This window comes from Nylanderia fulva, unplaced genomic scaffold (assembly GCF_048542155.1).
Source record: "Nylanderia fulva isolate GAGA-0341 unplaced genomic scaffold, ASM4854215v1 Scaffold117, whole genome shotgun sequence".
In the NCBI taxonomy this organism is placed as follows: Eukaryota; Metazoa; Arthropoda; class Insecta; order Hymenoptera; family Formicidae; genus Nylanderia; species Nylanderia fulva.
Genome location: NW_028189376.1, coordinates 213,973 through 226,893, shown reverse-complemented (window position 1 = coordinate 226,893; position 12,921 = coordinate 213,973). Strand labels below are relative to the sequence as shown.

Here is a 12,921-nt window from a genome sequence, read left to right as displayed (position 1 = left end):
TCACCAAAACCGAGCCTAGAATCGAGTGGAGAGAGCGACTTCCCCCGTAGCGGCCGACCGAGCAGCAGTCGACGACCAACGGCCCTTTTCAGAGCCAACCAATTATCATTATCACGGCCCTTTTCAGGGCCCCATAAAGGCAACCGAAACATATTTGTATATATTGTACATAATGAGAAAATATACAAAGTAGAAAAATCAATAGGATTCGTCATTGGCGGAACCCTCTCTATACGAACCACCTCTCCTGTGCGGCACCTAGCGCTACTAGATATAAGTACACGCAACATAAGAATAAGCGCTACAGCAGATTGCCTTCTCTAGATCTCGCGGAAGCGTTGGTCATTAAACAAACTAAACAATTATTGATATAGTTTTTGATTCTCTTTCTACATAAAGGAAACCAATAATGAGCTGTGAGGCCTTGTACTGTTTTTTTCGTATCCGCAATGGGCCATATCATCATAATAATAACATATGATATTATGGATCATTTAGTCTGGGACTACAAATCTAAGAGTATGAATATCTTTTCTGTAAACTAGGCCATCGAACATTTCAAATTTTTCATGTTCTTCTTTTGACAAATTTTCCGCTATGAGTTTTAGTTTAAGGTCTTGTAATTGACAAAACTGTAGTTATTTTTCAATTGGCATGGCATTGACATACGCAACGACTCTGCTAAGGGCGTCGACATGAGCCATGCGTTGCTCATCTCGATGCTTCACTTTGAATGTATAATCTTGGAATTTCAGTGTCAATCTAGCAATTCTAAGATTTAAATTTACTTTATTCATTACGTATACTAATGCATGGCAATCTGTAACAACAGTAAAGTTAATACCATATAGATAGACATGAAATATTTCTATTGATCTTAATACTGCTAACATTTCTAATTCAAACAAGTGATAATTTTTTTCGATTACGTTTGTAGATTGACTAAAATATGAGACTAGAGCCCAAAGATCATATATTTGCTTTTGTAGAAGAATGCCTGCAATGGCTACTGCACTGGCATTTATGTGTAACTCAGTTTCTAATATAGGATTGTAAAGACGTAAGACCGGGAAAGCGGTTAATTCTTTTTTAAGTGACTGAAATGCCGAAAGACAAGTGTTATCAAAAACTGTTGCGGATTGCGCTGATAATATAATTTTGATCAGGAATAGAAGGGAAGAGGGGATTGACTGTTAACAGCGGAGATATCGTTTATAAACACTTTATTCGGCTTTTCACGGATAACTTAAGTTCACATGTAATAATTAAGCATACTCGACGAACGGTGGAAAATAAATTCAACGAGAACGTACGGACATCTTGCACTTGATCGGACTTGCTGCGCGCGTACGCGACGGAAATCTTGGGCAGAACTATGCTGTAGTTCCGAACGCGATGGAAATCTTCTCGCGACAATGTTAACGAAAGATCGCAGCGATCAAGAACCGAACGCGGATGCGCGACGCACCGTTCGCGAGATCGAGGTCTTAGAGAGTCTCCGAAACGCTGTAATGTCGGAGCACGTGGTGATACGTGCGGTCGCAATTGCAGCCGAAATATGCGTGTAGTTTACAAAAATGAACGGAACTGACTGAAAATATTGCGGGTACAATATTATACAAATCTTGCCGATGTCCGGCGGAAAGAAATCACTTTCGTAGCTCGACGGATTATTTTAACAACGCGGAATACGATTTTTCAGTAACTAGATGACGTGTTAATACATCAAGAGCCGGAACAAGAAGAAGGAACGGAAGAAGTAGAAGAATATTAGCGACTCAGATAGGCAGAAAACGGGGGTGCGCGACAGATCATAATCGATACACCGCGCACTCGAGTTGGCGAAAAAGAACCGCGAATGCGAATTACATCGAGGCGTGATAAGGATCGGCTACGCGCGATGCCTCGTTCGCGTGGAAATTTGTGATTTGCTAATGCGACGATTGATGGTTCTCAATATGTCCGATCGCGCGACATTCAACGTTTCGCGGAGACTCTCAAGTATAATCAACGGTTCCGGAACAAAAACAAATTTTGAGTTTTTCCTTAATAGGTTTTGCAAAGGTTTTGCTTTAATTGAATAATTCTTTATAAATCTACGAAAATAGCTAATCCTAAAATAGAATTCTAAAACTTTTTTAGGGACTAGAAAACTGGTGATTGCTTGCGTGTGTCTCTGACTTAACGTGATTCCTGACGGAGACAAAATATATCCAAGATATTCAATGGTTGTCTTGAGGAAAGAGCATTTTTTAAAATTTATTTTAAAGTCGTGACGTTTGAGTAGCAATAAAATTTGTTTTAAAATATCTAGATTGGAACTAATAGTATGAGTAGGTATTAATATGCCGTCTATGTAGACGATTACTTTATCCTCCTTAATCAAGGGTTATAAAATCATTAACAATCTTTTCTGGAACTCCGTTGGAGCTTCACAATATCCTAAAGGAAGTCTATTATATTCGTATTGGCCATCTGGAGTCGCAAACGCAAAATATTTAGTGTGATCGGGATGTATTTTGATATTATAGAAACCGTCTTTTAAATCTAACAATGTAAAAACAGATTTATTTGAGATTTTAGTTAAGCAATCTTCGATTATGGAGAACGGATATTTTTGTTTTGACACTCTTTCGTTCAACGGTCTTAAGTCGACGCAAAGGCGTATATCCCCATTCCTCTTTCTGATTGGAACGATTCTTGCACAATATTTTGAAGTACTTTCTTTAATAATACCTCTTTGTAGCAGGTCATACACAATTTCTTTTATTTTTACTTTTCCTGGCCAACCAAAACGTCTTGGGCTATATCTGTATGTAGAGTCTTTTTAATTTAACTTTTACAAAATAATCCTCGCCGGCTAGGGCTACTTTTGCGAATTACATCGAGGCGTGATAAGGATCGGCTACGCGCGATGCCTCGTCGCGTGGAAATTTGTGATTTGCTAATGCGACGATTGATGGTTCTCTTTTGTATTTTTTACTTCCAAAATAGTTGATATCAATTACTTTTTAATGTTTTCATCGAAATCAATATCTATATTTGTTAATACTTCTTTCAAATTATTTGAATTCTCCTCTAGAATGTCAGCTAAAGTTGCCTCAGAAAATAATTTTATTCTTTCGTCCTTTTCTTCTTTTGTACAGTTAAAGAGACAGGAAATTTTATTATTTAAAAGGAAGTCTCGTCCTAGAATTATCTGAGTGGAAAATGAGTTATTTTTCAAAATGTGAAATGTTACTTCTGCACTAATTTGAGGAGAAGAATCTACAATAATTGAGGTTGAAATTGTTCCTATGATTTCAAGAAGCCTGCTATTTAGAGCTTTATATTCTTTTATATTTGATTCTATTTGACAATTTATATCAAAAATTTTGTCTAAAGTATCTGAACAAATAAAAGAAATTGGGCTGCCTGTATCTAACAATGCAACTAGTGAAGTTTTACATCCGTTAATGGATACTACACTAATTACAGAATTATTGGTTGATATTAATCTACTTGTATCGGAAGAAACCAGAACAACTGTATTGTCCATTCACAATAGAAAGAGAGGATAACCGTAGCATAAGTTTTTTAGATATCTCACTCAAAATTATAAATAACATAATATACATAGATTGGTTTCAGAAAAAAACATTTTCGGGCAGAACACTCTCATATCATTCAAATCATCCTATATGCCACAAAAAAAGTGTAATATATAATTTAGTAGACCGGTCAATATTATTATCACATCCCCGTTTTCATAGTAAAAATTTAACATTAATCATAGAGATTTTATTGAGCAATAGTTATCCTCTTGATCTCATTTTCTCAGAAATCAATAATAGACTGAAGTTCCTTATTGTTAATAAATTAAACAAAGAAATGACTCAAGATATAAATAACGAAATCATAAATAATGACAATAATAAAAAATTCATAGCGATACCTTATATTGAAAGAATCTCGGAACTAGTAGCATCAGAATTAAAGAAATCAAATATAACAGTAGGATACAGATGTCTAAAGAAATTAAACAGAGTCATAAAAACGCAAAAAGACAGAGATAAGCTCCAAAATAATTCGGGGGTCATATATAAGATTTCGTGTAATAATTGTGATGCTACATATGTAGGACAGACGAAAAGACAATTAGGTACAAGAGTAAATGAACATAAAAATAATATTAGATTAGATTCAGCAAGGCACTCGGTGGTTTCTGATCATATTGTAAAATTTACACACAATTTCAATTGGAACGACACAAAAATCCTAGATTATGAAAAGAATTATTATAAAAGGTTGATATCAGAAATGATATATATTAAAGAAGAAAACAACAGTATCAACCTAAAAAAGGACACCGAGCGTCTTGACGGTTCTTATTATGATATTCTAAAAAAATTGTCTACGTCATCTTAAAAATTGGGTATATATACAGCGCGCCGACATTGTAAGATACAGATATCGATTTGTTTTTTAAAAAAGTACACATTGTGATTATGTTAAGTAAAAAGAAATAATTTTTTAACAAAGGTGTTATGTTCGTTGACAAAAAAGTAAGTTAATACTATTTATTAAAAATCTAAATGTATTGTAATATTTGAGCGGATATATTAATTTGTTCACAGTGTCGTTACATAATATAACAGCATCTGACGCTCTAACTCATGCCAACAATCATGAATTTTGTACTGCGTTCGTCATATAATCTTATAATTGGTGTATTTATTTATGATGTCGAAATGACTAAATTAATTTTTTAACATATTATTAGGATATTGAGAAAGACTGTCGTACAGTCGAAACGTTTATCGTAACTTTTGTATAGTATGACGTAAATTAATAAATAAAAAAAAATTTTTCAATTATTAGCATATAAGCTCGTTAAGTTGGCCTTTTATTATATCACATATTTGTATTGTCCATACTTGACTCAGTCTCCTTTACTGCAGACACTGTTGCCACTGGGGGTTGACCAGGTTGTACGTTCTTTTCAGCATCCTTCCTTTTGAGCTTATAACAGTCCTCTTTTATGTGATTTCTCCTATGGCAGAATAAACATTATTTATCTCTGTCCGGCTTGGAACGTTAGTCCTCCTTGACATCTGATCTTGCTGATTGTTATTATCAACTTTAGTTTTGTCAAACTTATTTTTAGTCTTAGGTGACTTATTGATTGGATCACCACTCGCTGAGGCTGTATGCTGCATTTCTCTTAAAAAGTGATTAAGAGATCTTGTTCTTAATGATGCTGCTGTAGCTCGCAATGCGAAGCTTCCTATTCCTTGGATTAAGAATTGAATGGCATCTTCGTCTGAAAGTTTGAGGGGTGCCAACTTATCCATGGAATATTCCTGGAAATTTTCCTTGGAAAATATCCACTTCCTGGCACTCACTTTTTGTAAAACCTCGTTAAAGAGTACTTTTCTTCTAAAGCGATCAACAATTTCTTTTTTGAAGGTGAACCATAATCTATTTATGGGACCTGTACTTAGATTAAACCATCTTTTTACAAATTTTGTTAGTTTGAAAGCAGCCGCTGTTAGCATTACTACATTTGAAAGATTGTGTAGTTCTGCTATTGTTTCGCGATCTTTTCAATCCAAAGTTCAATGTCCTCTTCTTCGGTACCTCCAAAAGATGGTATTTGTGAATTTAGGAATTTTATTGCATTGCCTGTCGCAGCAGAAAATTTATCATGATGTTCTGTATCCCTTGGTATTGTTACTGGTGACGCACACTGTGAATGAAGTTGAAGCAGGTCTGTTTCACCAAATTGCTGAATATTGCAGGGTGCTGCACATTGCACAGTTTGGAGGTTCTGCACAGGTGTGGCTACTAATGGGTCCAGATGTGCTCGCTCCTGCGATGACTTTTGTGTCAAGGACAGTAACTTCACCAATAGTTCAATCATTTCCTGTTGTTTTTCCATTGATTGTTTTGTTACACAGAATTGAGGAAGATATTCCATGTTAGGCATCTGAAATTGATTCGTTGCATTATTTTGTATAATATTTTCATCTGATACCTGTGCTGATAAGGATAGAAATTGCGCTTTATCCCCTGCTTCTTGATATTGAGAGTTGCATGCGTCATTTAATGGACCATTTGTCTTTAAGCAATCCAGTATGGCTTGGACACATGCTGCTTTTGTTTTCGGTATAACTGGTAATTTGTAATGTCGACATTCTTACTGTAACTGTGACAAAGTGAGAGTATTTAGCTCTGTTTGGTGTAATGATATCTGATTGTTGTCCGTTTTGTCAGAAGACATTTTGACAGTTGTATTATCTTAATACGTCGAAAAATTTCTGCTTTGCGAATATTCCTTGCGATGCTGTAATGCTTTCGCTGGATACGCGGGAAAAACTTACTGAGAGACGTAACTTGCTGTGTGACGCTGAAGAATAGCTGCCTCGCGAATATTTCTTGCGATGCTCGTAATGCTCTCGCCGGATACGCGGGAAAACTTGCTGAGAGACTTCGAAGAATGGATGCCTCACGAATATTCCTTGCGATGCCTGTGATGCTCTCGCCGGATACACGGGTTGCACTTTTGTAATGTCACTTCTTTTCTTCTTAAAAAAACCCGACCAGGGAAACAAAGGATCCCACTTCTGAGGCTGTAAAATATCTTCTGGAGGTTAGCTCAGGAGAAGACTTAGAGGAAAGAGGATGAAGGCTTAGTTCAGATGGCTTAGTTCTATTGTTCGTTTGCTGGTGGTTAATATATATATATATATATATATATATATATAAAATGTATGTTTTATATAATTTAAAAGTTGTATTAAAATACTTAATATATATATATAATATATAGTATAAATCTAATATATATATATATATATATATATATATATATATATTAGATTTATACTATATATTATATATATATATATATATATATTAGATTTGTACTATATATTATATATATATATATACATATATATATACATATATATATACATATATATACATATATATATATACATATATATATACATATATATATACATATATATATATACATATATATATACATATATATATATACATATAGTATAACATTAAGTATTTTAATACAACTTTTTAATTATATAAAACATACATTTGGATAATGCAAGTGTAAAGTGATTATTTTCACTTTCTTCCCCTTCTATTGTCTGCTATGCGTCTCCCCTCTGTACTCCTCCCCACTCTCTAAGGTGTGCGAGGAAGAGAGCACGACTTTCGGACTATCTCTGTCCTTTAGTTCGTGCTTCAGCTGGCCCCTAAGAACGCGCAATCTATTATTATTATATATATCTATAGGTCTGTTCTTTTTGGCTGAACTCGTTGCACTAGTTCAGGAAGTGTGCACTGAAGCGTTCTTTTCGACACCGGTGCTCGGTAGTGACACCCTTAGAACATATAGATATGGAAGGGGAATAGGAGCGCAAAACTGTGTCCAAGTTGGGTGCGAGAGAGAACCACGTTTTTAAGGAAAGAGAAGAGTAGATTGTTACTTCCGTTCGCAATGCGCAAACACGAATTAGCGAAAGCACCAATTACATTTCCAGTTTCAAACGGCGCGGTGAGCGTGACGTCACCGTGACGTCATCTACGTTTGCGCATAGGGTGCGTTCCGTTATGCACTGCAAGTACTGGCACTATGACGTCATGCAAGTGTACTGTTGACAGCGTTCCTTTTTAATTTTGTGCACTTTGAAGCTACTGCGAAATAGTAAAACGGAACGCACTACAGTACGCTTTCAGCAGACTTTTAACTAACCTTTTTCGCTAATAATCATCGAGTGAAAAATTGGTGAAATGGATAATACCATTATTGCATTAATTACATATAATTTAATCGAGAATATATATGATTCGAGTGAGTCATCAAGTGAAAGCGATTTGGAAATGGAATTAATAAATGAAATGAGACGAAAAATTAAAATACCTAGAATAAAATGTAAAAATTACGTTAAAAATATTGTATCATTATATTCAGATATGGAATTTAAAAGTTAGTTCCATCGTACACATGGAGGTAGCCATCTTGATTACTGCGAGTGCTTTACCTTGCCGGTTGCAGTAATCGCAACAGGAAATAACGTCAAAATTAATGACGTCATATACTCATGATAGTACTTTCGCAGTGCACTGCTATCTATATCGGAACGCTATTGGTAGTACTGTCAGTACTTGCAGTGCATAACGGAACGCACCCATAGATTAAAAGCTATCTTTCTCTCTCGCACCCAACTTGGACACAGATTTTTACCATGGAGAACAATAGCAATTCCCCTTCCAGGTATATATGTTCTAAGATGACACCGTACAAGCCCGTTCTTTTCATCAGTGCAATCAAACTTAGTGCAACAGTTCACTGTACTGTCTGCCCCAGGTCTTGAGCAAGGGCAACCAGTGCAGTGCAGAGACAGCAACTTATGGACTAGAAGATAAACAGAGAACACAACCTAAAGTACGTAACAAAAAATTAAAGATGCGATAATTTATTTACTTACAAAGATATACTTGTGTGTATGTATACTCGCACATACACATTATATATATATATATACTAATAGAGAGATATACATATGTATATCGTTGACTAATTAATTTTTTCTTGAAGCAAGTAGTAAGATTTTTTTTCTTAAGGTGTTTGCGATTTAGAAATAACAGAGAAAATGGAAAAAGAATTTGTTGTAATATTAAAGGATCCAGCAGGAAATATTTTAGTTAATGAAAATGGCTATGTCACATGTACTACTGAGGGTGAGTATCAATTATCTAAACACATAAATATAAATTTAAAAACTTTAACATATATATGATATTCGTGATGAAAATTTTTCTCAGAATTTCTTATATGTGTGAATTCTGAAATATTCTAAGATTCGTACAAAAAACTGAGAAATTTTCTAAAGGTAAAATTTATACAAAAATTCAGAAAAATTCTGAAATGTATATAAAAGTTCTGAGAAAAATTTTTAACCGGAACATTTCAATTATTTAAATACATATTCAATACATATAATGCTAATATATAATGTTTAATGTTTATTTTTAAGGAGGTTTGCAATTGCAAATATTATACAAAGAAATTGATTTTTCTCATGATACACTCGAATTTATTATGGACAATAGAACAATATTTTTATATAAAATTACACGAAGTTACACACAATGCACCAAGTAATGGAAATATGTTATCTTCAGTAATACAAAATGAAAATGTTATACAAGAACATGACAAAGATAATACTTTTTTCTGGACCGATGCGAACACCAAATTATTTATAAGTATATACAAAGAAAAAATAGATCTTTTGATAAGCAGAAAAATCAAGACAAGAAAAGTATTATGGGAAAGAATACGTCAGGTCATGCAGTCACACGGATACAACGCTACAACCACGCAAATAGAAAACAAATACAAATCCCTTGAACGTTCATTTAAAAATATGGTAACAAACAATAAACAGACAGACAGAGGATGTCTTCTCTCGAGAGCGCGATGGTCACATGACCCGCTTTCGTCAATCCGATGAGTCGACGTCACGCTGACGATGTTTGCGCAACCGCAGAAGCGTCCGTGGATGTGCGCGCATATAAAAATGGGCGCGCTTGGTAAGGTATATCCTTAAGCGGGGAGCACACACTTTTGCATAGACGCATAAAGCGTAAGCATAAGAATCTTGATTGGTTTATAAACATATGCATAAGAAATTCAACCAATCGAATTTCCTATGTATATATGCTTATGCGCTTATGCAAAAGTGTGTGCTCCCCGCTTTAAGGCCATTGCACGTAAAAGTTTTAGTCGTAACCGTAGGATTCGACCAATCGCGTTGGTTGATTCTTACTGCTACGGTTTTCGATTATTTTTCTTGTATATAATGAATTATCAAAGATTTTTCTTTCTTATCTCGCAGGATTTGCAGACCAACAAATATACTTGATCACCAATAGTTATATACTAAGGTATCGTTTAAAGAGGGTAGTTGCTGTTATTACGGGACAAGCGGCAAGAGGGGAAAGTTTATGTCTGTTCGCGTTCTTTTGCACTTTCAGTCTTTTATCTTTTTCTCTCCAATGCCTAATATATATTTATCTCTTTTTTAAGTGTAGAAAGTGCAAACGTCAGTTTATACACGCGCGCTTGTAAAGCGGGGAGCACACACTTTTGCATAGGCGCATAAGCGTAAACATGAGAATCTTGATTGTTCTATAAACGTATGCATAAAAAATTTAACTAATTGAATTTCTTATGCATATGCTTATGCGCTTATGCAAGAGTATGTGCTCTCCGCTTAACTCCAAATAATTAAAATGTTCGGCATGTAAACGAGTTTTATCAAATAAATATGTGAAATACATTTAATTAGCTATTTTTTAAGGTTTTAAATCGTATTTTGTACAAATAAAATCCAAATACTATTTATTATTCACATTATTATTCACATTGAAATGTGACAACGTTACATTTCATTTTCAATAACTCCTAGTACAATAGTATCGATAGTGACAGATAACCCTGAAACGTCAGAACATGACCACACTGACCATTATAAATCTATTTTAGTTTTGATGTTCTCAAAAATGAAAAAGTGGAAGGGAAACCTGCAAATAGAAAAGCAGTATAATCGGCATTTAAAATATCAGGACCGACTAACACGCGACGTTGTTGTTTTTCGAAGCGTGCTCGATAGCTTTACGCAAAACAGCTACAACATGCTGTTTTATTTTTACAATTTCTTTGTTCAAAACGCGAATAGAATATTCCAGCATATTCTAGACAAGTCGATATTAAATTCATAACAAATGTTCACTTCGTTTTTCTATGTTTTTCAACGAAAAAAACACTCGTCATAAATCAACCTGTCACCAACAAAAAACTATCAAAATGTAAACAATTAACGGTATCGTAACCGTTCCGCCGAATAATTATACTGCAACAAGCATGCGCGGCTTATCACGGGCGCCTCGAATCACCAATGATTACAGCGATCGCCCGCTCGTGCATGCTTTCTTCGGGCCTTCTTTGCGTCAATTATCACAGCGGCCAATTATGAGTAATGCGCTCAGGTCACCTCGCGCAATATTCAAATTACTCGAAATTATTGGCGCTTTACGCGAGGGTGGGCTCCGTCCGGAAAACTATAAAGGGGGAGCTCACACCCGGCTTGACAGCCTTATCGCTTTTCCGCTGTGAATACCGCATATCGCAAATCCGCTTAATAGTTAAAACCGCAAATTTGTTGACGACCGCCGCTTATTCTTTTCTCTGATTTTGATTAAGTAATTCTGAAAATAATTAACGTCTGTAATAAGTTTGTGTAAGTGTATTTTGTCAATAAGTGTATATCAGAAAATTAAATTCGTTTTTTTTTTTTATACAAGAGATGGCTTATCTTTGTATTGTGCGATCTCCTTTCACTCAGCGCGTTCGTGAACATTCTTGATAACTATGTAGACAAATTATTTCAGTTTTTGTCACGCCATTCGTAAATATGTAACAAATTATTTGCATCTATTTTTATTAAATTATTAGGTTACGTAACATTTTTACTGTCGGCCGTGTTTGCGTGCGTGCGCGCGTGCATGCGTGCGTGCGTGCGTATATAATATTAAAGGGATGCCGGAGATATGTTTTTACCGACCAAATGCAAATATTTAGTTTTTTTTAATAATTTTTTATTGACTATACTGATGAATAAATCCTTTTTCGCGATTAAAGTACTTATAAAAACGGACCGCGTTAGCTATGATTGCATATATAAATCATATAAAAATAAAAAAATTACAGTTTTGTTATCGACTTCTTTGTGTCAGTTCGTAACAATACTTATTTAATAAAAAAGTTCTGCAGTTTGTCTGTGCATGAAATATAGTATACGCGGTAAGGATAATATGAAGAATTATTAGTAAACGATTAAAAGTGAGATTGCAAGTCTAATAAAAAAGTTATATATTAAAAACATTTTTACGCGTATGTGTTGTATACGTGCATATGTTTAGATATGTGTGGTGCTAATCTATCATGTGTATATGTGTATACGTGCATATGTTTAGATATGTGTGGTGCTAACCTATCGGAGTTCGGCCGTCGCTCCGGCATCCCCTTAATATGTTTATACGTATATCTAACATTAATTGAGATTTTCTGTTTGCGGCCGATTTGCAGCATCATTGATTGTATCAATGAGTCTTGTCAAGGGGTAACAAATATTTTCTAGATGCCATGCATATCCCAGATCTTCGCTACGTCCACGTTGTTGATCCTGGGTAAAGCTTAAGAGCAAGAATGGTTCTAGTATCTAACTTTGAGCCTTTTTAGAATAAAATCGGTTCATAGGATTGACTTATGACCTAGTAATTTTTGATCAGCATCATTTAAACTACAAAATTGCAAAGTTTCAGCCAATTCCACCGAAATCAATTTTTCCCTATGTTTTGTGCGAGTTTCTTTGCTGGGTTTTCTTCTGACCTTTTACTATCGATATGTAGATGATATCATTCTCGCCGCTCTCAAAGAGCAATTCCATCGTATCCTTGCAACTTTTAATTCTCTATATGAGCGGGTACAGTTTACCATTAAAATAGGTAATAATAGCATTAACTTCCTGGACACAAGAGTGATGATAGTTGATGACTCACTTGTCTTTGATTGGTTCCACAAACCTACGTTCTCTGAGAGATTCCTGAATTTTAATTCTAACCACCCCCTAGCTCACAAACGAGGAGTTATTCTTGGTTTGGTTGACAGAATTTTGATGATCTCGGACCCTTGTTTTTATGAAAAGAATTTAAAACACATTATCGAGATTCTTTTGGAGAACTGTTATCCGCTACCTTTAATCTTTTCAACTATCAACGAGAGGATAAAAAAATTGATTTTTAATATGGATAAGGAAGCTTGTTTTAATTGTCCAAAAGGTTTTT

At 34.8% G+C, this 12,921-nt stretch overlaps 1 protein-coding gene and 1 long non-coding RNA gene across 2 annotated transcripts; one reads left to right on the top strand and one right to left on the bottom strand.

Annotated features, from left to right (window-relative positions):
- Positions 1-4,579: 4,579 nt before the first annotated feature.
- Positions 4,580-6,623, bottom strand: LOC114936788 (uncharacterized). The gene is made up of 2 exons (XM_085489662.1): positions 6,363-6,623; positions 4,580-5,968 (listed from the first exon to the last, which is right to left on the bottom strand). The coding sequence occupies exon 2, from the start codon at positions 5,966-5,968 to the stop codon at positions 5,567-5,569; it is 402 nt and encodes a 133-aa protein (XP_085345788.1). The 5' UTR covers positions 6,363-6,623; the 3' UTR covers positions 4,580-5,566.
- A 2,913-nt stretch (positions 6,624-9,536) lies between these two features.
- On the top strand, positions 9,537-10,360 carry LOC146724778 (uncharacterized). The gene is made up of 2 exons (XR_014926392.1): positions 9,537-9,606; positions 9,912-10,360. It is a non-coding gene; the product is annotated as an uncharacterized LOC146724778 (long non-coding RNA).
- Positions 10,361-12,921: the final 2,561 nt, after the last annotated feature.

Coding starts and splice junctions, on each gene's coding strand:
- LOC114936788 (XM_085489662.1), bottom strand. CDS start 5,968: ATGCCTAACATGGAATATCTTCCTCAATTCTGTGTAACAAAACAATCA.